This window comes from Acipenser ruthenus, chromosome 2 (assembly GCF_902713425.1).
Source record: "Acipenser ruthenus chromosome 2, fAciRut3.2 maternal haplotype, whole genome shotgun sequence".
NCBI classification, from domain to species: Eukaryota; Metazoa; Chordata; class Actinopteri; order Acipenseriformes; family Acipenseridae; genus Acipenser; species Acipenser ruthenus.
This window is the reverse complement of record NC_081190.1, coordinates 41,559,042-41,585,544: the sequence shown is the minus strand read 5'-3', so window position 1 is coordinate 41,585,544 and position 26,503 is coordinate 41,559,042. Positions and strand designations below refer to the sequence as shown.

Genomic DNA, 26,503 nt, shown 5'->3' with positions numbered 1-26,503 from the left:
TAGAAGCCGTCCCGACTAACAAGGAAAGCCTACACTTAGGGCAAAGGTGGCAACTCAACTTTTATCATGGGCCACTGTAACAGGGTGAGGTGCCCTGTACATTGTTTGTTTACTTTTAGACCGGGGTCCCCCTCTGCCCCTGTGTTATTTTGTATTATTATTATTATGATTTATTATTGTATTTGTCGGCGAGCGCCGTGTTTTTGTTTTGTTTTTAAAACGTGTCCTGGCAGAGGCGAGATCGGTGCTCGTCCTCTGCCAGGAGTAATAATTAATAAACCCGTGCAGATTGTGGCCGAGGGGTAATAGGATGATTTGCTAATTAGTTAAACCCCTCGGCCATGATATAAAAAGCCTGCAGCTCTCGCTAACGGGGGGTGGGTGTTTGGAGTAGAGAGACGGAGAGCGAGAGGATTAAAACGAAACTAACAGTAAACAGGAACAGTGACGGCGATCTGCCCAGCCTGACCTGTGTTTTTGTGTTAGTGATTTCTTTTTGTTTAATTATTTATTTTGCTCTGTGAGCGAGTGTTTTCTGTTTGAATATTTTATTTATTTTTTGGATTCATTAAATAAAACGGCGCCCGCGCCACTGCACAATACCTTTTTGTTTTTTTTGTCCCTTCTTCTGCCGTGACGTCAGACCACTCAGCCGTTCCTGCCACACGTGGTGTCCTGCATGGGATTGCAGCGCCTCCAGGACGCAGGCAGAAGAGGGTACTGCAGGTTTTTTTCGTTTTTTTTCGTTTTTGTGGTTGGAGGGAGAAAGGAGAGTAAGGAGGAAGAAGGATGGGAGGAAAACGGAGGATAGGGAGAAGGATGAGCTGCAGACAGCAGCAGCTGCAGCAACAGCAGCCCGGGTGTTACTGCTGCGCTGAGCCTGGGCATTCCAGGACCAACTGCCCCTGGTACCCCCTTGGACAGCGACCCCAACTATGCCCCATCTGCGGAGGTGAGCACTACGTGGCCCGCTGCCCTGTCCATCAGGAGCAGGTGTCGCCTCAGTCTCCACAACCAGCAGGGGGAGGTAGACTGCTGCTCCCACCGCCCCAACAACAGCGGCCACAACAGCAACCACAGCAGCTGAACAAGAGGTGGTGGTCCAGGGTGCCAACTAAGTTTGGACCCCCGGACTGGGCAGCTGAACAGGAGCAGTGGAGGAAGGAGGGGGCTCCTATGTGCGGCGCCTGTGGCGAGTTTGGGCACGTCAGGGAAGACTGCCCTTACGGGGACCCCCAGTTTGAAGAGGCGTGGGACCAGGGTCTGGTGGGGGACGCTGCAGAGTGGTTCTGGGCAGTGGACCAGACCCGGTCATCTCCAGCACCCAAGAGTGAGGAGCCCGAACGTCCTGCGCCTGAAAGGGAGGAGCCCGAACATCCTGCACCCAAGAGGGGGGAGTCGGTGCGTCCACAGCCCAAGAGGGGGGAGTCGGTGCGTCCACAGCCCAGGTACATGCCAGCAGAGGGAGAGTTCCTGCTGGTTCCACCTCCACCTCCGTGGGAGGACTGCATGTCGCTTCCACCTCCGCCAGCAGAGGGAGAGTTCCTGCTGGTTCCGCCTCCACCTCCGTGGGAGGACTGCATGTCGCTTCCACCTCCGCCAGCAGAGGGAGAGTTCCTGCTGGTTCCGCTTCCACCACACTGGGAGGACTGTGTGTCGCTCCCACCTCCGCCAGCAGAGGGTGAGTGCCTGCTGGTTCCGCATCCATCGCCGCCACCAGCAGAGGGAGCATGCCTGCTGGTTCCGCCACCAGCAGAAGGAGCATGCCTGCTGGTTTCACCGCTGCCTCCTTCGCAGCCAGAAGGGGAGGAGCAGGAGCTGCCTCCTTCGCAGCCAGAAGGGGAGGAGCAGGAGCTGCCTCCTTCGCAGCCAGAAGGGGAGGAGCAGGAGCTGCCTCCTTCGCAGCCAGAAGGGGAGGAGCAGGAGCTGCCTCCTTCGCAGCCAGAAGGGGAGGAGCAGGAGCTGCCTCCTTCGCAGCCAGAAGGGGAGGAGCAGGAGCTGCCTCCTTCGCAGCCAGAAGGGGAGGAGCAGGAGCTGCCTCCTTCGCAGCCAGAAGGGGAGGAGCAGGAGCTGCTTCCACCACCACCTGAGGGAGAGCAGCAGGAGCTGTCTCTTTCTTCACCACCACCACCACCCGAGGGAGAGGAGCAGGAGCTGCCTCTCCCTTCACGACAGGATGGACCGAAACAGAAGGTTGGCGGTCCGCAGCTGCCCTTGCACAGGCTGCTAAAACGAGCAAGGGGGAGAATCGCTGGGTCGCAGCGGCTGAGAAGAGGGCCAAACCTAGCCCCAACGCTGGTCCTGGCTCCCCTCCTGCAATCGCCTCCTGAGGGTCCGCTGCCGCCGTCGCCTCCTGAGGGTCCACTGCCGCCGTCGCCTCTTGAGGGACCGCTGCCGCCCTGTCGTGCATCGCCTGGGGTTGCCAGCCGCTCCGCATCGCCTGGGGTTGCCAGCCGCTCCGCATCGCCTGGGGTTGCCAGCCGCTCCGCATCGCCTGGGGTTGCCAGCCGCTCCGCATCGCCTGGGGTTGCCAGCCGCTCCGCATCGCCTGGGGCTGCCTGCTCCGCATCGCCTGGGGTTGCCAGCTGCTCCGCATCGCCTGAGGTTGCCAGCCGCTCCGCATCGCCTGGGGTGGCCTGTTCCGCATCGCCTGGGGCTGCCATTTGCTCCACACAGGGTGCAGGGTGCGAGGGAGAAGTGGAGCTCCCGCTGCCGCCTCTATGGCCAGGGGCTCCCCTCCCAAGTCCGCTGCTGCTGCCGTCGCCTCCCGAGGGTCCGCTGCTGCTGCCGTCGCCTCCCGAGGGTCCGCTGCTGCTGCCGTCACCTCCCGAGGGTCCGCTGCTGCTGCCGTCACCTCCCGAGGGTCCGCTGCTACTGCCGTCGCCTCCTGAGGGGGCGCTGCCGTCGCCTGGGGTCGCCAGGGATCCTGCGTCGCCTGGGGTCGTCGAGGGTCCTGCGTCGCCTGGGGTCGCCAGGGGTCCTGCTTCGCCTGGGGTCACTACACTATGGCCGGAGCCCCACGGAGGGGAACGGACGGCCATGAAGAAAGGGGGAGAGGTCAGGAGACCAGCTCCCCCAGCCGCACTTTCGCGGTCGGAGATCATGTGGTCGGAGCCCCACGGAGGGGAACTGCCGGCCATGAAGAAGGGGGGGGAGGTCAGGAGACCAGCTTCCCCAGCCGCACTTTCGCGGCAGGAAACACTGTGGCCAGAGCCCCACGGAGGGGAGCTGCCGGCCACGAAGAAGGGGGGGGAGGTCAGGAGACCAGCTCCCCCAGCCGCACTTTCGCGGCAGGATAGTGTGTGGCGGGAGCCCCTGAAGAGGGAGCTGCCGGCCACGGAAAATTGGGGGGTGCCGGACCTCCCACCATGGCCACCCCCATGGACACTGTGCTTCCCCCCCTCTTCCGGGACTTTGAGACTGAGGGGGGAGGTGGCCGTTGGGGCCATGTGTGCATTGCACAAGGGGGGGGATATGTAACAGGGTGAGGTGCCCTGTACATTGTTTGTTTACTTTTAGACCGGGGTCCCCCTCTGCCCCTGTGTTATTTTGTATTATTATTATTATGATTTATTATTGTATTTGTCGGCGAGCGCCGTGTTTTTGTTTTGTTTTTAAAACGTGTCCTGGCAGAGGCGAGATCGGTGCTCGTCCTCTGCCAGGAGTAATAATTAATAAACCCGTGCAGATTGTGGCCGAGGGGTAATAGGATGATTTGCTAATTAGTTAAACCCCTCGGCCATGATATAAAAAGCCTGCAGCTCTCGCTAACGGGGGGTGGGTGTTTGGAGTAGAGAGACGGAGAGCGAGAGGATTAAAACGAAACTAACAGTAAACAGGAACAGTGACGGCGATCTGCCCAGCCTGACCTGTGTTTTTGTGTTAGTGATTTCTTTTTGTTTAATTATTTATTTTGCTCTGTGAGCGAGTGTTTTCTGTTTGAATATTTTATTTATTTTTTGGATTCATTAAATAAAACGGCGCCTGCGCCACTGCACAATACCTTTTTGTTTTTGTTGTCCCTTCTTCTGCCGTGACGTCAGACCACTCAGCCGTTCCTGCCACAGCCACTTATTGAAAAAAATCGATGTAACCATTTCTTAAACCGGGTCGCGTATACGGTAGCTAAAAATAATACAACCGTTTTCCGCAATTTGCTTTGTAGCTGCAATACAAATAGGACATCTATCAATATATACATGTATACAGCTATATAACTAGTATGTATGACCTTTAATCACAGTGAACTGCTACCATATACACACTCAATGCAAAATTAAAATGGACTTACTGTGGCTCAGTGGGATTGCTGGGCATTAACATTGAGCGATGGTTTTGAAACCCGGCACAAGTGAAGGCTGAGATCCGGTACAGCGGATCTCACCTCTGCCTACAAATCCTCGTCAGTTAGATGGGATCTGAGCTTTGTTTTAATCCTCCCCATCGCAGAAAATGTTGATTCATGTGTGTATGTTGAAGCAAACACTGATAGAATTTTTGCTGCTGCATTTCTTAGACTTGTTTTTTCAATGCATTTCCACATTTCTAAAGTACCCTCTGCATTTGCTCCTATGTAGTTTCTCTCTTCTGTTTGCAGCTTAAGCAATTTGTTTTCCATGTCTTCTTTTGCAATGCTGAGATATTCAGCAATCTCGCCTGCATTTGCAACTGGGAAATCAAAGGGATTCTCGACAAACTGAACTGGTTTCTTCAGTGCATTTGCACCGATCTGCCTCCAAGGCTTGGAACATGTATGCTGCCCCCAGGGGAAACCTGGAATTATAGATAGATTGTTAAGAAAGATTTGGCCGGGGGTCCCCTCTGGCTCTTGGAGAACCTTATTCTCTGAGGTTGAGGCCAGCTCGGCTGGGCCTAAGGTTGGGAAGTGAACGTCACTTGCCCCCAAAAGAGGACCCCCGAAGAAACATAAGTTAATTAGTGACAATCTACCAGAGGATTATTTTTTTATTTGTATTATCTCACCGCTTAGTGAAGGTAAACCAGCCTGTTGAATAGGAGGAGTGGGTGGATGGATGGCCATATAGTCTTGAGCTGAAGCAAGGAGATTGGTAAATATCAGATCGCTGAATTGGTAGGCTATCTTATGCGTGAACAAGGAAGACAAAGTTAAATCCTGATTGAAGGGTGCAGGGCAGATACAATCTTGCTTGCACAAGGTTGTGAAGGCACACCAGCTGAATGTGTGGAGGAGCAAGAATGTAGGAAGAAAACTGAGGTTAAGAATTGAATAAACATGAATTCTGGAGCTTCAGTTATGTTATGGCGGAGAAAAGCCATAACATAACTGTAAGGACCAGTTCCTGCAGCTGTAGCAAAATGAAGGAGACTGTTCTTGAGGAGTGCTGGGACAGGGGAGAGAGAGAGAGACAGAGAGAGAGAGAGAGAGGAGAGAGAGAGAAGCAGGTTCCAACAGTAAATGCATAGAGAATCCAAGGAGCCATTTGAGGTGTTGAAGCATGGCTATCAGGGAGTGAAGAGGAAATGGGCATTGCCACCAAGACTGCATATGGGCAGAAAATGGCATAGTTTGGTTTAGCAGAATGAAGAATTCAAGTTAATGCATAATTGTTTTCCACCAAAGAATTTAATGTGTCGGCTGAATGAATGACTGAAAACTGAAGTAGGCAGGGCAGAAGAATGGATAGATGTAACTGTTGGGAGGCGGTTCCTAAAGGGTGGAGAGAATGATCGATGATCAGGAAGAATTTCAGTGAGTGAGTGAGTGAGTAAGTGAGTGAGTGAGTGTAGAGGTTTGAGGAATAATGCAGATCCACGGCAAAAGCAAAAAGCAAAAAGGTGTAGCAGAGCATCAAAAGAAATTCCCTTAAAATAGAAATAAAATAAAATAAAATATTTCAAAAGATTTTAAAATAACTATGTTCACCCAAATCTGTAAGAACCTGGCTTATGACTTGAGAATTTCACTCTCGGAAGAGGGGAGACCCCTAGCGGCAGAAACCGGCAACTGCTCTACTTGCAACAGTGCTTGATTTGCGACAGTGAGCTTGTAGCTTACGGCTTCAGTTGGGAGTTTACAGTTACTGCTGAAGGAGAGAAAGAATATTGCTTGAAATATTGGCAGCTTTAGTACCGGGCAGGCACGGTGAAAGCAAGGATAGTAACAAGACGATAGGACAATCAATCCCATGGTTCACTTATGCTATCCCATGATTCCATGCGTGTATCACTACAGGCACCATTATTGGAGCCCACTCAGAGGTGGAGGGTAAGAAAGCATGGACAGACAGCAGAATAAACTGACTTTTCTACAATTTATAATTTTGTACGATAATTTATTACCAAAATTGCATAGGGAAGTATTGTAAGACAGAATGTGAAAATGTTGTGAATCCATGCAGCCATAATTAACACTAGAAGGACCAGAGATATACTCATACCTAGAAGCCTCGCAGCAGTCTTTCTGATGGCTGTATTCAAAACACTGTAAATAACACCGTGTAACAATTTTTTTTTTTTTTTTTGTTCCAGGGTAGTAAGTGTTATTTCCTAATTGCTTATGCCTCAAAAGTATAGAAAATGGCTATTATTCCCCACAAACTTTGCTTTTTTGACCAGGACAGTGATATTTTGAAATTTACCTATTTTCCAGAACATTCCAGATAGATTCAGTGCTGAGTAAACTTGGAGTAACTTCTAGAAGTTTCTAGAACTTTCCAGTAATATAAATAGTAGTATAAATACAGGGGCCTTAAGCCCACCAGTTCAGTTTAGTTCCAGCTGTCTGAGATGGCATCAAGAGGCTGCATCCGGCAGACGCATTTTGCTATGTCTGCGGCCAATTTATCAAGACAAGAGCGAAAAAGTACTCCGTGGAAGCATCTGCTAAGATGTGTGAGGCCTACAAGTCATATTTCGGCATGCCTGTCGGGGATCAAGACAAACCCTGGGCACCTCATTTCACCTGCGAGCACTGCAAAAAAAACTCTGGAAGGTAAGATGGACAATTGTTGCTCGGAATTTTATGTTATAAAATTTGTTAAAATTTTTAAAATTGTAAAAGTTTTTAATTTTAAAATGTTTTACAATTTTCAATGTTATTGAAAAAATATATCATATATGAAAAATGTTGCGAGAATCTCTTACACATTAGTCATGGGTGAAATAAATGTATTTTTGTAGGATGGTACAGAAGGGAAAAGAGAGCCATGAAGTTCGCTATCCCAAGAGTTTGGCGGGAACCCACTGACCACTCAAGCAACTGCTACTTCTGCATGGTGGACCCTTCCAAACGTCGCATCCGGACCTTCCTTCATCCATCGCCCCGGTGCCACACTGCCATGAGCTCCCCGTACCCACTCCTCCGGAGAGAGAGCAGCCGTCTTTAGAAGAGAGCAGCAAGTCAGAGAGCGAGGAAGATGTTGTAGATCCAGATGACAATTTCAGAGGTGGAGCTGAGGAGAGAAACCCATACTACCCCAACCAAAAAGACCTCAACGACTTGATTAGAGATCTTGGTCTCACCAAGTCCAATGCTGAGCTTTTGACGTCTAGGCTCAAGCAGTGGAACTTGTTGGATGAAAGTGTGCAAGTCGCAGATCAGAGGAAGCGTCACCAACCTTTTTCCAGCTTCTTCACCCGTCAAGATGGGCTCTGCTTCTGCCACAATGTGACCAGTCTGTTCGAGGCAATCGGAATCGCCTGTAACCAGAATGAGTGGTGCCTCTTCATTGACAGCTCATCCAGGAGCCTCAGAGCTGTGCTGCTCCATAATGGTAACAAGTACCCATCTCTTCCCCTGGCTCACTCGGTGCACCTCAAAGAGGATTACAACAGCATCAAGACCTTGCTGGACGCCTTGAAGTATGATGAGTACGGCTGGGAGGTCATAGGAGACTTCAAAATGGTGGCATTCCTGATGGGTCTCCAAGGCGGTTTTACCAAGTTTCCCTGCTATCTTTGCCTTTATTATTATATTATTATTATTATTATTATATTATTTATTTCTTAGCAGACGCCCTTATCCAGGGCGACTTACAATTGTTACAAGATATCACATTATTTTTACATACAATTACCCATTTATACAGTTGGGTTTTTACTGGAGCAATCTAGGTAAAGTACCTTGCTCAAGGGTACAGCAGCAGTGTCCAGAGCCCTAACCACTACTCCACACTGCTGCCCTTTGGGACAGCAGGGACACGAAGGCGCACTACCACAGGCGGGACTGGCCACAGCGGACCGAGTTCTCTGTGGGGAGGAACAACGTCAAGTGGGAGCCACTGGTGGACCCCCGGAAGGTGCTGATGCCACCACTGCACATCAAATTGGGCCTTATGAAACAATTTGTTAGAGCTCTAGATAAGGAGTCGGCAGCCTTCAAGTACCTTCAAGACTTCTTCCCTAAGCTGTCTGAGGCAAAGGTCAAAGCCGGTGTCTTCGTCGGACCACAGATAAAGAAGATCCTGGAGTGCAATGAATTCCCCAAGAAGCTCACTAGTAAGGAGAAAGCGGCTTGGAACAGCTTTGTCGCAGTGGTTCGGGGCTTCCTGGGCAATCACAAGGCCGAAAACTATGTGGAGCTGGTTGAGACTCTGGTGAAGAACTACGGCACAATGGGCTGTAGGATGTCCCTCAAAGTCCATATCCTTGATGCTCACGCCACTACCAAGGACAGTATAACGAGAACATGATGAGAGACTACATTTGGGGGCTGATTCGTGAAAGTGATTTACAGTATAATTGTAAATCTCGAAAAACTACTCACTTCTAAATCTTTTGTAGTCATTTTGTATTACTTTACTATAAATACATGTTAATTTGGATTCATATGTTGTTTTTTTCTGACTTTATGTGAACGAAAAGTGAACACGTTTTCTCATTGGAAATAGGTAAATTTCAAAATATCACTGTCCAGGTCACCAAAGCAAAGTCTGGGGGGAATAATAGCCATTTTCTATACTTTTGAGGCATAAGCAATTAGGAAATAACACTTACTACCCAGGAACAAAAATTGTGTTACATAGTGAAGGAGAAACAGCCGGATGTAATTATTTTTTTGTTTTTGTTTTATTGAGTACGTCACAAACATCTGAACAACCAAAGCATATATAGTGTTAATGTAATGAAATATTTTAGTAAGAATGAATGTGTTGCTCCTAATTCTGGAGACTGAATGGGTCAGCAGGGCTGAGGCGGCAGACACAGAGCATGGCGGAGCATCACCGGTCACCGTGAAGCTGAGAGAGGTATGGCAGAGCCCACCAAACAAACGCATATAAAACAAACCGATCCTATAAAATTTTCTCACAAACAAAGCACAGAAAAAGTAAAGTCTGACAATGCATAGAGAAGCACAGACAGCAGAAATGAAAACGACAGGTGGGATTTGTTGTGCTGCATAAGTACGCTGCCTCCAGGGGGAACCTGGAATGATAGAAAGATTGTTAAGATTTGGCCAGGGGTCCCCTCTGGCTCTCGGAGAACCTTCCTCTCGGAGGTTGAGGCCAGCTCGGCTAGGCTTAAGGTTGGGAAGTGAACGTCACTTGCCCCCAGAAGAAGACCGTTGCAGAGGTGGTGCTGTGTTTTGGAGGGCAGGGGAGAACGCAAAAAGCAAGACAGAGAATGAGTGTTTGACCCAGCTATTAAATAGGAAGGTTAATTGATAGATTGTCTGGATGAACTAGGGAGGAGACTTGCTCCTGCCGCCCGAACCACAAACAATGGTTACAATTAAAGAAGGGTACAACCATAATGTTATTTAAAACATAACAAATATGTGAATACGTTTGGCACCGCAGCATGGACGTTTTTACATTTTTTAGCAGATACTGTACTTTTTATTCACTTTCTTAATCATTTGTGATACTGTACTTTTACATTGAGCTGTTTCTAATCAAATCTTTAAAGTAGGACCAAAATATTCACTGAGAATACAAACAGATCATATTTTAAGTTTTAAGACTTTGACACAAGGATTTCTGTTGATCACATCAGATTTACTTAAAAAAAATGCATAATACAGGACTTTCTCGTGTTAGCTACGTACATGGTTTTAAATAATTCTTCACAATAAATTGAAAGCTAATACTAAATACTTCGAATTACTTACTGTGGCAATATGCTCCGCCCCTGTGTGCATTTCTGTATTGTATGTTGCGTGTGGTGTGTTGTTAATGTTGGTGTATAGAGATGGCTGCACGGGATATAAATGGGTGTGTGCAGCACGAGTTATTTAAAATGTATAATTGTATTTAGGCACGGGATTGCACATCACTTCACGTGCATTTAAAGTATATAATATGCGAGCACGAGGTTGCACATAATTAATTCACGTGCTGGGATTCAAGTGAATAATTAATTAGTAATTGAATCCCGGCACAACAGTATATATAGGTGCACGTTTCACTCACTCGGGGTTGTGTGTTCAGGGCGAAGGAACGGGAGAGAGAGAGAGGAGGTAAAGAATAAAAATAATCAATTGCTACGTCGTGCTGGAGAAGCAGCACGGAACGTGTTTGTTTAGTGTTCGTCCCTGTTTGTTAGTGTCTGTTCGTTTTGTTTGTCTGTTTATTTTGGCCACAAGTGCCATGTCCTGTGTTTTGTTAAAACCTTTTTTAATTTATAATAAACCGACGCAAGCAAGCGCCTTCATCATTCCACCTCATCTGTCCTGTCTCTGTGTAGTCATTTCCTGCATTTGACGGCACCACTCAGCCAGCCGTGTGACACTTACAAATAAAATGATGGTATTTTTTTAGAAATACTTACTGGATGCTAAATTATAACATTTAAAATATGTTGAATGGAAATGGCAATTAAAGCAGTTGTAATAGGATTTATGCAGTATGTTTAAAGAGATACTTTGCAGAGCTATAGGGTTTGACTAAACATTATTAGAAATGAAAATAACGATCCTTAAACTCAATACTGACTACAATACCCAATCTCAATGCAAATAAAACATGTCTAATTAAGCTTTTCTTAAGGTGTAATGGCCCATACATTTTTTTTTTTTTTTAAGAAAGTCAGGAAGTCAATTCATTATGTAGATACTGGGACACCCCTCAGCTCAGTGGTAGGCACTCTTTGATTTGCGTAATTATGGTTTGTGCTGTACAAGCTATTTTTTACTGCATTAAAGCAAGATTATTACACCAACAGAGAGTGCACTGAGAGCGAAATTTTCTATACCGAGCATCAAAAGAAACTATTATAACACATTTATTTTCAAAAAATAAATAAATGATGGACATTGATGGAATGTTTTTGGTTTCTTTTTAATCACTCACCCATTCATCCTTGACCATGACACGCTTGAGTGACTGTGACTGAAGCATATGCACTTAATCACCTAATTAGTGAGACAGTTGATTGGACACTGGACATGGAGTGATTTCAGCTGTTGAATTACAAGCTTGAATAAAAGCAATAAAGAAAACCACAGAAAAAAAAAACAATATGCCACGTCTGTCAAGAGAGGAGTGCCTTTGTGCAGTCGGCATGTTGGAGGCTGGACTAAGGCAGCGTACTGTGGCTCGCCGTTTTGGGTGCTCACAGCCAGCAATTTCAAACCTGGTGAGACGGTATAACCAGACACACTCTGTCAATGACAGGCCATGAACTGGGAGACCAAGACTCACAACCCCTGCCCAAGATCGACAGATCATTTTGCAGCATCTTCGTGATGTCAATTGTTAATCAGCACAATAAAAAATCACTGCACCTGCTCTAAAACAGAGTTTGCCATTTTTCGATTACATCTAGTGAATTTTATCCAAATATAAGTGATAAGTTTCTTTTGATGCTCATATATAAGTGATACATTTCTTTTGATGCTCATATATAAGTGATACATTTCTTTTGATGCTCAGTATATATTTCATTTTTTCTTCAAATGACTATGTTTTCCTAATGTATTAAGATGATAGTTCTGCATTTACACAGTCCTACTCTACTTGATGTGGGGTCCACTCTGTCTTTGTTGATGCCCAGGGTGCTTGCAATGGACCAGTTGTTTCAGATGATTCCCAGCTTCAGGCAGTGCACATCACACACTTATACAAGCAAACTTTTCCTTAGCAGATCCATGCAAACAAGGTTTCTGACACACAGCCATTGATTTTCTAGAACAGCACTCGCTAATGGCTCTAAACCAGATCTATCTTGAAATTAGGAAAAAAATGGAGGAAGACTGAGACCCCTGAGACACACAAAGGCTGAGTGAAATGAGTGACTGACGTTCCAGTGATTACATTGTGTTAGTAATCACTTTGGGAGCGATAGTAGTCTAAGCTCTATTGCCAAGAGTAAAGCCCAGTAATTATGTTTATTACTAGAAGCTGCATCTCCTCAGTCATCTTGCCTGAAGACAACCTTTTCTTTGTTTACAGGTCCAGTTTTGAAAGCAATGACAATAAAAAAAAGCAAAACGCATATGTCTGTCTGCAGGATCTCCTCTTTAAAACACCTTTAACCTCACACCATACATACCTCCTCAACAATAAGCCAATAAGGGTTTAACAACAAACATTCTGCAGCACATACTTATTTAGCCTCACATATTTATGTCTGCAACCATTTCAAGTGGTTCTTATTGCAATTACTCTAATACTGTTGTTCAGTATTTGAGGAGCCACAGTGCTTTTCGTTCTATTTGCCAGCCATAGACATACAGTATCATAAGCTGAATCAACCAAAGCATCTTTATAAAAGTAAGAGTCAGTACCATCTAGTTAATATCTAGTGCTCAAGTGTCCTTTTGTTTTGCTGGCAGTAGGTGGCGTTATCTATTAATAATATAAAGACTTGAACGTGATGTATTCTTCTTGTTGTTTTGAATCACTTTACATCTCATTTTCTGTTTCAGTCATAACTGTAGCCTCACCAGAGTATAACGATAAACCAAACCCCTGCAACATTCTGCCCCTAGTGGAAGTAAGAAATACCACATTCTGTAGAACAATCTGGTGCACTGTCTGCACTTAGAGAGAATACATGTTTGAGAGACCTTTTGAAGCCACAGGGATTCAAAAATGAAAGCAAATAGAACCTTCACATTTTTCAGTATTCATACTACATAAACCTTTTTTTATACCACACTGTACAAGTTGGAGTGATTTCCATTATGCATTGAATTGCCCTGGGATCAAAATCCCTCCTCCTTCCTCCCTTTCAAAAGAGACTGCTGGAATCACACATCACTTATCTTGCCATCTCGTGATCAAAGCCTGCTCTTCACTATATTATTCCAGCAAACAAAGGCTAGCTCATTAAACAAGTGCATGGGAATATTTCAACCTAGCATCCATCTTCATTAACAATATCACAGAGAGGAGCTGGTATAGTCAGAAACGTCACTCCTAATCTTATTAGCATATATAATCTGCAACACAACCATTTGATTTCCTCATAACCCCCTATGAAGTCCTTACAAACACAATATTATTATATTTAAGTGTTAGTAGAGTGGTATCAGGCACCATAGAATATAAAATACTTCAGATCTTGGGTGTGTAGTCATAAATAAATAAAGAGCTGGGAAAGGGTAAGGCATCTTTCAATAGAATTTAAAATATTTCCCTTAAATAGTGCTTTTTATGATCATGTTCCAGACAGTTGTAAGTTTTTCATAGTAAACTTGGTACATGGTAATTTTAGGCGTTTCCTATACTGTACCATTGTTAACCGTAATTGGTTTATAATACTTACGGTTTTTACCTTTACTGTGCTTTCAATTCTTTTACCATGTTTCACTGCACATTACTTTACCACAGTAAACTTTTATAAGGGTTGTAATTTTTACTTATGGATTTGTGTGACATGCTTGACATTGCTTTGTGAGGCTTGTAATTTAATGATTTGATCTTGAACTACCTTATCTTATTTACTCCAGAGTAGGCTTGGAGCTGTCTGAGCACTCTATCTTGCTCCACTGTGAACACATCTGTCCTTTAGTAAGCTAACAGAGAGGCACGGTGTGAACAACACCCCCATTGTCAGCGTTTCCTTGGGAACAGGACTCTCAGCTGAAGCCGCAGACATGACAGACCAGAGTGATCAGAACCTGTATAATATGTGAATAAATGTTCTGCATTAAACAAGCACAGTGTGTCTGTTTGTCTCACAAAAATTAATCAGTTATGTTTCAATATGATTAGAAAACCTGCTTCAAAGATTACCACTCCTGACTGCAGTGACCTGAACATATTCCAAAGTCATGGCTTTCTGGTGCTCATTGAATACATTGCCATGGGGAAATATTACTTACATCCTCTGGGTTGGTTGCCTCCTGTTTTCATCCTAATTAATCGTGGTAGTGAATAATCTACATCATCTTTTTATCACATAATTAAATGTATTGTCATCTCTAGTATAATATTACTTTGATATCCTGAATGGCATTTTCTGCAGTTGAAAAATGTAACACGAGAAACAGAGGGGAACTGTTTAAATACAAAGAATGTATCTGACCTGTGGGGACTTTATTAAAACAAAGCTCCTCAAAAAATTCTGAGAATATGTAAACAGATTAAACCATTGGGAACTTTCAGAGGATTTTCTAGTCACATATATAACTGTTTAATTACTTTTTGTAGCACTATGCTAGTGATGCATAATGACCATCAGGTCACCAGATATAAACTTGGTGAAGGCAAGGACTTTGTCCTTATTTGTCTTATACAGTATAACAGTAATAGCTAGCAAAGGCCTTTTGAGTGATTTCTGTCTGCCTGACCCAGTAAAGGGTCTCGTAAAACATTTCATATTTTATGTTTCAGTGGATTTGTACTGCTAGTGGCGTCCATCATGCAGTCCATGCAGATGCAATGGTAGCTATTTCTAGTCCCCCATGGCCTTTTTTTTCCTTAGTGAAACAAATATTATCAACCATACCAGCCAGAGTACAGAATTCAGGTCTAATCCAAATGGGTCCTTAGGTCTAAATGTTGTTTTGTTTACAGAAAATCCTGTACTAGGTTCCTTTAACCTAGCACAGTACTAGATGTCATGTTTCTTTAACCTAGCACAGTACTAGATGTCATGTTTCTTTAACCTAGCGCAGTACTAGATGTCATGTTTCTTTAACCTAGCACAGTACTAGATGTCATGTTTCTTTAACCTAGCGCAGTACTAGATGTCATGTTTCTTTAACCTAGCACAGTACTAGATGTCATGTTTCTTTAACCTAGCACAGTACTAGATGTCATGTTTTAAAATGAAAATGAATGTTTTCTTGAACAAGTTTTTCATTATAAACTGCAAATTTGAGACGTATATAGTGAATGGAACCGCATGACAGGTAAAATGTATTAATTTATGATTTAGCTATAACCACTTTAAACATGAATTGTCTGATTTATATAAACACACACACAACACACGCACACAACACACACACACAACACACACACACACACCACACACACACAACACACACACACACAACACACACAACACACAACACACACATATATATATATATATATATATATATATATATTCTGCATATATTTTTGTGTAACTTTCGCTACTGTCACATCTCAGTGGACAATCCCTATATGAATAAGTTTTAATCACTGTAGGTCCCCAATATATTAATCTCTGTGCATATCAAATTTTAAAGTACCTGGTAAGCTCTTCTTTTATCTTCATGGGTTCATGGGGATAGAATTTCACTCTAAAGCACATGGTATATGGTGGATGAGCTGAAAATTGAGAACAGATGAGACAAGTATTACTAACACAGGTAAGGTGTATGACCATCTGTACATTTAAAATAGCTACTGTCATGTTTTGTGATACACTGTCAGACTTGTGACATACTGTACTGCACTGTTTACTGACAAAGACCAAATACTGTAGGTTAGAAGTTGAACATGGAAGCCCATCCACAACCAGCAGCCTAACAATCCCTAAAAACCTCAAAATTGAAAGGCAACGTTAATTATTTGCCAATTAAATTTGACCTGAGCACATTCTCAAACCGGCATTTAGCTTTGTAAATGGGTAAGTTACATTCATTTTAAAAGGCTGGCAAATAATACTACTACTACTACTACTACTAATAATAATAATAATAATAATAATAATAATAATAATAATAATAATAATAATAATAATAATAATAATAGGAAGATAAAATACTTAAATTGTTATTACTAATCAGAAAATCATAAAAAAAAGTAAACCAAGCCTTTTCTCGGTTACAGTCGATATTATAATAAGGGTGCTTACACTGCTCATTTTTAATGCAGGAGCAACAACCTGAAGAAATATTCTACACAATATTCTACACAACATCATTCCCTCTGGCTAAAGTGTTACCCATGACATTTCTCCTGCCATTTTCAGAAAAGATGGGATTATACAAAGCAAGCTGATTGACAGCAAGCCCTTTTCTTCCGATCTTTCAGAGGAACCTTGGCATCAGACAGAGTGAACCAGCAAACTGCAAGCAACCACCTGCTCTTAATGATGACTGTGTTAGATGGTTCAAAGTATATCACAACTTAAAATACACTGCTGCCATGAAAAGTAAAAAAAAAGTTCAAATAATCAGTTCAATCCAATATCAGTATCAATTTGCTCAGGTAACTTTGCAAAAAAAGACAAGGGACTTTTTTCTCAAATCCCAATTAATAATTCAAAGTAACTTGCTCACCATAGCCCTCTTATATAATGATGCACAATGAAAATGCAACAGTCGAAGTTTTACATCAATAACTCATTGGGCACATACATACTGTTATTTACATTTTAAATAGTGAACTAATATGTTAGTTGATTGTTTGAGTAATATTGCTCCTTGGGATAAAAAAAATACTGAGTTCAAGTCATGTGATTTCATAAAATGCCAGGTGCTCAGTGTTTGGTATTTGAGTTGAATTAAAATTGCCAAAATGAGTTAATTAAGAATCTGTATAAATAGCCATTCGAAAAGACATGATTTTAATTAATGCAATAACAGCAAAAGATACGACCATGCCCCGCTTGAGTAATGAAGATCGCCTAGTTGCTATCGGCATGATTGAAGGCGGCCTGTCTGTGAGAGAAGTTGCCCAGAGAATGAGATGTTCTGCTTTAATAATCAGCAGACTAGTCCAGAGAAACCAGGAAACCGGCTCTGTGAGGGAGAGGCCATGTCCTGGAAGGCAGAGGGGCACCAAACCGGCCCAGAACCGTCACATCCATCTGTGTAATCATTTTCAGACTGCAGTGGCTACAGCACGAGCAGTTCAGGGGTAAGATGCTGACAGCTGAGAGATGAAATCACTGTCTTCTGTGGGCCAGAGAACATCTGAGGTGGCGGCAGAGAGAGTGGTGGAGTGTTTTATTCATCGATGAATGCTGTTTTGCTCGACAGACCTGACGTGTGGAGACGCGGTGAGTGTTATGCTGACTGTTGCGTTGTTCAAGCCAACTGGTGAGGCGGTGGAGGTATGATGATGTGGGGAGGAATTTCATGGCCAGCTTGTTCTCCTGACCTGAGTCCAATAGAACATATGTGGGACCAAATCACCATTGCCATCCACAGGAGACAACCGCAACTTGCCAACCTTCGCCAGTTGGCTGCAGCTGCACAGGAAGAGTGGTGGAACATCCCACAGCAGTCTATCCAGGCTGATCAGGTCTATGCATCAACGCTGCCAGGATTGTATTAATGCTCAGGGAGGTCATACCCGATACTAACTTTGTAATGTTTTCATTTGACAGTGTATTTTATGTCAAGCAGATGCTGATGTTAGACATCCAATATTAAGGCTTACATATGTTTCATATACTGCACCAGTGGCAGCACTCTACAACTGACTGTTATATTACACACATTCCCAAAACCATTGTAGCACAATATTATTTTTTTCTTCTTTATTTTTTGTGACAGACTGAATTATTTTGATAGCACAGTGACAATTTCTGCTTTGCCACAGGGATTAATGTCATATCTTGTCAGGTAGTGCTTGTAAAAAGCAAACTGTCTAATTGAAATAACAGTATTTGGGTCGGTGGAGACACAACCTGCATGAGTTCTAGTATTAATACAGTTAAAAAACAACCACAAGGCATGCACAGCAGAAGAGTACCCAATCAGTCAATTCCATTGCTTGTATGTGTTTTGATATTCAATACTTTTGCCATAAATTAGATATGACTTTTGCTAGGATTTGACAAAGTCACATCTCACATGTGGACACATCTGTTTGAGCATTCTGGAATATTGTATTTGGCCAGTGATCCCTTTAGGCAGTTAGAGAAGCTATTGTAGGTTGTGTCACATTGAGTTTTCTAGACATGTACAGTACAGCTCTTTGCCAACATAAACAACAAGTTCCTGGTTAAAAGTAGAAAAGTTTTGTATTACAGTATCCAAGTGACTAAAGCAGTGGCTGTGGGTCACTTTAGTGAATTTAGAGCAACAGTGAGTACACCATCACATACTGTACACTATTACAGCACATCTGTTCATGCATATGTCCCTTTTCAGACTCGTTCAACTGGTGTTTATCATTTGGTGTTTATATAGTTTTTGTTACCTAATTCACAACATCTACCGTATGTCTGTTATTAATTACCTTGGTAGATTTGAAATAAATGGGTTTCAATACCTCTGTGTACAGTTATTACAGGGCTTACCCTGTGCGAGCAATCAAAGACTGGGTCAAATGAGTTCAAACGTCCTGCAGGCCTATTGCTGCAACCAGACACCTACTAACGATTTGTAAAGCCAAGCTTTTCTACGCATATTGAAATGTGTTGCAAAGGAGCAAATATTTAATCCCTTTCAGGGTTTCAATTTGGCACAGGACTACGACAGCACCATCTGGATACATATTTAAGCATTGTTTGCTTGAAATAAACAACAACAACAAAAAATACTGACAACACTTACATTTCATTTGCTTCACAACAGTCTTGTTAGGCTCGAGCCAGTGCTGCAAGAGAAAGACAAACAGATCATTCTTATTAACCGGAGCTGTGTATAAATATAAACAGTTTAGGGTGGCAGTGATTCTTGAATGCTGCAGCAGGAACGTTTGCATTTCAAACAAACATGCTTCACTTGGCAAATATATGCAAAAACTAAATGTATTCTTGTTGCTTCCCCATCCAGGGAGACACAAATTAATTACATTTATAGTCTTAGATATTTTCTCATATCTGTGTGGGAAATGTAAAGCAGAGGTATTTTGAAAAAATATATAGATATAACTGGTTTGCTGACACTACGGACCCCATAATTTTGTGCAAAGGCAAGGACACATTTTAAGAATAAAATAATCAATTATTTTTTATCAAGAAAGAAAATGCTCAAATACAAAAATGTAACTGCTCATAACTAAGTTGTTTCTTGCTTGCTTTATTGTGGCTTTTTTGTACGTACAAAATGTGTCTTTGCTTTTGCACTTGATTCAAAATAGGACCCTTTATACAGAGACATGTCAAAAGTAAATAGGAAACCCATTTGGTGACATGTGGTCAGCAGCCTGATACATCCAGGTGTTTCTACAGGGCCCCCACCTGTGTTTCAAGCCCAACACCTGCCACTTGAGAATGTGTTTATAGACGATGATGCACCAGCACACAGACCACCTTCAGTAGATAGATAGTTGTGGAATCTCAGTTTTACAGTGACCAAGGTAATCCCCGGAAATGAATGCAATTCCAAAAGTTTGTCAGCCAAAGGAATTTGACCATTTAGGTTGGAAGTGACAGTAAGCAGTAGTTTATTTAAAAACATTTTAATATACTGTACTGTACCTAATAAGTATTTTTTTTACAATGTTATGCTAAAAGGTAGGTTTAGTGTTACAAGACATCTACACAATCATTAAGGGGGGGGGGGGGGGGCCTTTAATATGTATAAACCTTTGCCATAGTTGTATTGCTTCGAAATAGTTATATTAGTAGTGGTGGTAACAGTATGCTGATAAGCATTTTACTGTTTTATTTCTGGCCTATTTCTCTCTATTATTTGATGACATAATTCCAGTTTGGTATATCTTAGTCATTATTAATCACCATCTCGTGCCTCACTGCCAATTAAAAATGTAAGTATTTTGAGTTCAGTGTAGCTTGCTTTGTGGGTTAGGTAGTTACACACTTCCTGCAAGAGCATGACAGCATTATTACTAAAACATAAAGATACCTAAATAATTTATAATCCGTTACTAGTATCAGCAGGCACAGTGATGTCTCTTGGTAAACTGTACTGAACTTTTGTTTCTATTGCTATGGCAACCAAGTCTTAACTGTTTTGTTTTCGGGGGTTTATGTCACCCTGTGCGCAATGGAGAAGGAAAACGTATGTGTTTTTTCCAAAATTGATCTTGCTGGATTGTAAGATAATAAATGAATAACGATATTAGCTGAAAGCTACTTAATGTAATGGAATTTGGTTTTGGATCGTTTTATAATTTAGATTTTGAGTGAATTATGCAGCAATAATGTAGGAAAACAACAAAGCCTTTCCCTCCAAAATGTGCCACAATTTTCTAATTTCAGAAATAATCAGTTTAACAATGGATTCCCATGGATTCAAATTCTCAGTTGTTTATTTCAATTTCTTTTTTTTTTTAAACTGCAATGTTTTTTCTCTTTTCCGAAAAAAAACTGTTAATGACACTTTGTAGTAAATACCTGTATGGACTTCCACTATAGTACAGAGCCAATAAGAAATATCATGGTCCTTGGAGAATCCCATAACATTCAGGAGTCACAGCTATTCAAAGTGGTTAACAGACATTTTTTTGTAGACATTAAGTAATCCCTACATTATTATTATTTATTTCTTAGCAGACGCCCTTTTCCAGGGTGACTTACAGTTGTTACAAAATATCAAAGTACAAAGTATCGCATTATACAATATCACATTACAAGTTATCTCATTATAAAATATCACATTACAGAATATCATAATACAGATAAGAGCAGTTATGAAAGTACAATAAGATCAAATTCAAGTAAGAGCAACATAAAGAATACAGTAAGGTATAAGTAAGAACAAGTTTGACTAAGAGCAGTTATAACATATAGTAAATATTTGCTGATATAAGTAAAGTCCAGTAAGTATGATAAATGGATGAGAATGATTTCAAATAAGAGCAATTACAAAAAAGTGAGTACAGTTACCTATAAGAGTAAAATCAAATACAAGATACAATAAGCAGTTATAGTTAGCAGCAGTAGTTGAGTGCGGCAAAGTATGGAGCAGTTCAGTGCAAGTACCACCTGATGCAATTACTGGTACAATTGGGTGCCATACAGTCCAGTTGTGATGTTTACAGATGTTGTCTAAACAGGAGGTGCCAGAAGGTGGTCAGGGACTGAGCAGGCCTGATATCTATGGTCAGGTCGTTCCACCACTGAGGGGTAAGGGTGGAGATGGAGCGGGCTCTGGAGGCAGGGGAGTGGTGGGGGGGTACAGCTAGTCTGCCGGAGGTGGAGGAGCGGAGTGGACGAGAGGGGGTGTAAGGAGAAATGATAGTTTGGAGATAGGAGGGAGCTGAAAGGTCAAGACAGCGAGTACAAGAGTTTTGAATTGGATGCGAGCAAGCATGTCATCCAGTGCAGAGAGCGAAGTAGCTATGTAGCATGGGAGAAACGAGGAAGGGAAAAGCCAAGGCAAGCAGCAGAGTTTTGGAAGAGCTGGAGCGGACAGGTAGCACAGGCAGGAAGGCCGACCAGGAGGGAGTTGCAGTAGTCAAGGCAGGCCAGTACCAGGGCCTGAACTAGGAGCTGGGTGGAGTAGTTGTTGAGGAAGGGGCACATTCTGCATATTTTGCTGAGGAAGAAGCGACAGGAGCGTGCCAGAGTAGAGATGTGCTGAGAGTAGGAGAGGGAGGGGTCAAGAGTGACAACAAGGTTCTTGGTGGATGAGGAGGGAGAGAAGATGGTGGATTCAAGCAAAATAGAGATAGAGAGATCAGCGGTGGGGGAGGAAGAGGGTGGAAGAAAAGGAGGTCTGATTTGGAGAGGTTGAGTTTGACATGATGCGCAGAGCCGTAACTAGGGGCGGAAAAACGACTTACAGTAAATGCATTGCCACTCGAGTAATAATTTTGTTCTGTAGTTCTCAATGAACTTGTCAGCTGTCAGCGTCCCCCTAGCACAGACTGATGAGCACATGCGCCTCTGCACTAGAAAAGGGAACGCGTCACTTCCTTAGTAACGGTCTTAACGACCACGAACCTGGTTCTACACAAACCAACACCATAGCGTCGCCAGTTCGTTATTATCTGTGTCGTTCGATTTATTTATTCGCTCCTGCAGCCTTCAGGACCAGCACTGCTATAAACGTATTGAAATGTAAAGGCATGTTTCATAACACCTATTAAGCACCTACGTAATAAAAATATTATAATAGGATAGACAAGTAAGAAATTAATTTATAAGAAAATTGAAATAGATAAACGGCCCTTAAAATTCACCATCCTGAACTACAAGATGTTAAATGTGGTACTAGTATTTATTTATTGGAATAAAATTCAGAACAAATGACCCCCTCCCACTTCCATTTGCTATTTTTAAAAGCATTACTGTAAAACAAGTGTATTGGAAGAATTCTCTTTTTGCTAGCTATATATATGGAAATGCGAGTTTATGTCTTTCTGAATATGCTTCAAGCCATTAAGTCATTGCATCTGTGTTTGTGTTTTCAATCCATGCTTTTTTACAGTACCAATCAATGATTATGAGAAAATGCCACACATGAACTTATTAAAAGTTATATATATGAGGATATTATAGAGATATTAAAGGATTTTGTAAGGGTTAATGTGGCTGCTAAAATAATAATCATACAGTACTTTTTATTGTTTACGGCGACACTGCTAAAATTCCACAAATGCATGCGCTTATTGATCAAGTTTTAATTTGATCAGAAAAAAGAAAACAATGTAATCATCCTTATTATAAGCACATAGCCTTAGCTTTTACTGTGGAGACAAAAACTAAACTCCAGCCCTGACTAACAAAAAATGACCATACGTAAAACAAACTCATTATCATTGGTTGGTACTGAAAATGCGTGGATTGAATATAAACGTTGGCAGGAAATCTAACCTTCAAACATGTTAAAGGAGAGATTCTGAAATAACAATAAGTTAATCAAAACTATGAAATGTGAGCAACCATCCCAATGTTTAACACCCCAAAAGAAAAAAAAACGGGGAGGGGGGAGGGGGTACAAATATGATTGCCTGCCCCGGGCGCTAAAATGCCTAGTTATAGCTCTGATGATACGAGTGCATCCATGAGGAGATGGCCGACCGACAGGAGAAAATGTCATAGTCAGAGGTGGGAAAGGAGAGGAAGATCTGGGCATCATCAGCATAGAAGTGATACAAGAAGCCATGGGAGGAGATGAGGGAACCAAGGGAGCAGATGTAGAGAGAAAACAGGAGGGGTCCCAGGACTCAGACTTGAGGGACACCTGTCGAAAGAGAGCAAGAGGCGGAGGGTGAGCCACACCAGGACACCCGGTACATGCGCTCGGAAAGGTAGGAGGAGAACCAGGCAAGAGCAGTGCCGGAGAGTCCCAGGTCAGCAATGGAGGACAGGAGAATATAGTGGTCAACTGTGTCAAAGGCAGCAGAGAGGTCAAGGAGAATTAGGACAGAGGAGAGGGAGGTGGCACAAGCAGGGAGTAGAGATTTTGTGACGGAGAGCAGAGGAGTTTCAGTGGAGTGTGCCAGGCGAAAACCAGATTGGAGGGGATCGCGCAGAGAATGTGTTGACAGGAAAGCAGTTGGTGGTGTACCGCTCGCTCAAAGGTTTTAGAGAAGAATGGGAGGAGGGATACAGGAAGGTAGTTCTGGAGGGATGAGGGATCCAGTGAGGGTTGAGGAGATGGGGGCTTGTTTGAAGGCAGAGGGGAAACAGCCAGAGAGCAGAGAGGTGTTGAGGAGAGAGGAAATAAAAGGGAGTAGAGCAGGGGCAGCAGCCTGAAAGAGGTGAGTGGGGAGGGGGTCCAGAGCACACATGGTGGGTTTATGGCTCTGAAGCAGAGAGCAGAGATCAGAGTCTGAGAGAGGCGGGAAGGAGGAGACAGAGGGTAGAATAATAGGGGTTGCAGAGGGTGATGGGGAAGGAGTGAGCAGAGGACAGTGTATGGGTGGGGAGGGAAGCAAGGCAGTGAAGAGTTTGCGAATGTCTGCAATTTTGGAGGAGAAGAAGGAGGCAGTCATCAGCTGAGATGGAGGAGGGTGGAAGCGGGGGGGGGCTAAGGAGGGAGGAGAAGGTAGAGAAAAGTTTATGGGGATTGTTAGTGGAAGACTGAATGATAGCGTGGAAGTAGTAGCGTTTGGCAGAGGTGAGTGTAGAAGAGAAGGAAGCAAGGAGCGAGCAAAAGAGATCCAAGGCAGCCGAGTCTACAGAGAGTTGGGAGAAGGAGTCGATAGAGGGGAGGTGTGAGAGAGCATCAGAGGAGAAGACAGAGGGGGAGAGGGAACAGAGGTTTTGACGGAAAGTGACAGAAGGGGTCGGCGCAGCAGGAAGGGATGGGAGCGAGAGAAAGGAGATAAAGTAGTGGTCAGAGATGTCGACAGGAGTGACCGAGAGGGCGGGGGGCAAGCAGTCCCTGGTGAAGACGAGGTCCAGTTGGGGGGGGGAATGAGGAGAGACAGAAGACAAAGGAGTGAAGAAGGGGAAGAAATCCAGCAGCGTGGTTAGGGTTGGAGAGTTGGATGTTGAAGTCACCTAATAGAGCAACAGCGGCGGAGGGAGAGGGGAGAGAGGAGAGAAGGAAGTCAAGCTCATCAAGAAAGTGAGTCAGGGGTCCAGGAACAATGAGGAGGAGGCGACAAGGGGAGGTGATTTCAACAGTGTGAAACTCAAAGGTGCTAACAGCGAGAGAGGAGAGAGGAGGGGGGACAGAAAAGAGCAGGGAGGGATAGAGAGGTCCTGTTCCCCCACCCCATCCACAGGGGCAAGGAGAGTGGGAGAGGACATAGATAGAGGAAAGGGCGGCTGGAGTGGCAGTGTTATCAGGGGAGATCCAGGTTTCAGTCAGAGCTAGGAAGTTGAGAGAGAGGTGGGAGGCAAAGGCAGAGATTAAGTCAGCCTTGTAAAAAGCCAAGCCACAATTACAGAGGGCACCAGAGAGAGCACGGAGGGGGGGGGGGGGGGGGGGGGGGGGTGAGCAGAGGAAAGAGGGAGAGGCAGGGATATGAGGTTAGAGGAGTTAGATTTGCAGTGGCAGGGAGGAGATATTGAAGATAGTCATGGTAGGGAGCAGTAGTGAAAAGGAAATAGGAATGTGTACAGGAGTAGGTCGTGCCGAGAGGGAGGCGAAAACAGACAGGTACAGGAGGAGCGAGAGCATTAAATAATAAAGAGAAAAGAAAAAAGAAAGAAATGTATGCAAACCTACATCTCATCTGATTCATATGATTATTTATGTATTTATGTATGTATTTATTCTTTGTGTAATCACATAAAACATGCTGACTGCAAATCTCCTTTTCAAGTCTCCTTTTCAAGTATGACCAGGCAGACAATATGTGGGATTCCATAAAATGTACACAATCTTTCATGATGTAAAATGATAACTATTAAATTGACAATTGACTAGTATAGCTTTATACTTTTGTTTTTTCTACCTTTCTACACAATAACTAGTCATTTTGAATGAATGTAGTTATTGTGTAGAAAGGTAGTAAAGCAGTAAGTGTTTCAATGTGTTAGTGTATTTTAATGACATACCCGTTGTTTTTCTGTGTCAACATATCTGATACCAAAATAATCCTTCTCGAGGAGACTGTAATGGTTGCAAACATGATCCAGGAGGTACTGGCCTTTTGTGTCTCTCTGAAAAATAAACAAGAGGGAAAAAACACACCTGATAAGACTGAATTCCAACGCCATTTACCAGGAAGTCTATTAAATCCTATTAAGTCCAGCTCAGACTGTAAAGACAGAGAGGCAATATCTGTATTTCCACTAAGAAAGTAATATATTTACAAGGTGTAATCCTGTGTAAAACAAGTAAGTGAAGACGACTGATACTGATTGTATAAAAAAAATGTACCTTGAAAACAAAAGTGGAATAGATTTCTTACATAACTCTCAGCACATATCCTGAATGAAGCAGCTGGAAAGAAAGCCTTTTATATACAGGACTAAGCTATATAGATGAGTCACTTGCCACAGTTATGTTAAATCTTGCAGTTTCTTTACAACAAAACTTGCTTTTTGCTGATTTTAGATTGGCATATGGGCTAATGTAGGTTGAGCAGTGTTACTGGTGTTGCCATAGAAAGAGATTGTATAGCTTTCCCATATTTTTTGTATGCACTTACCATGGTTTATGGTACTTACTGTGGTTTATGGTACTTACCATGGTTTATGACCATTTACGATACATGCCATGCTTTCATTATGATTTAGTTGCTGTACTTTTACCATGGTATGTGACTACTTACAGGCTACTTAATGTAATGTATCTAATATTACAGTACTTTAAATAATTAAAACAGGGCACTCTAGATACATTTAAAAGCAAAAAGATACACCAGACAACCTAGAC

General features: G+C 43.1%; 1 protein-coding gene across 2 annotated transcripts in view; it reads right to left on the bottom strand.

Moving 5' to 3' along the window:
• The window catches only part of LOC117408423 (FERM domain-containing protein 3-like), a 130,750-nt gene that overhangs the window by 35,708 nt on the left and 68,539 nt on the right, over positions 1-26,503 (bottom strand). For both annotated transcript variants that reach the window (XM_034013398.3, XM_034013399.3), the window contains exons 2-4: positions 25,681-25,785; positions 18,869-18,911; positions 15,608-15,686 (exon numbers count right to left, since the gene is read on the bottom strand). In XM_034013398.3, coding sequence (XP_033869289.3) covers positions 15,608-15,686; positions 18,869-18,911; positions 25,681-25,785 — 227 coding nt within the window. The remainder of the gene's footprint in view (positions 1-15,607; positions 15,687-18,868; positions 18,912-25,680; positions 25,786-26,503) is intronic.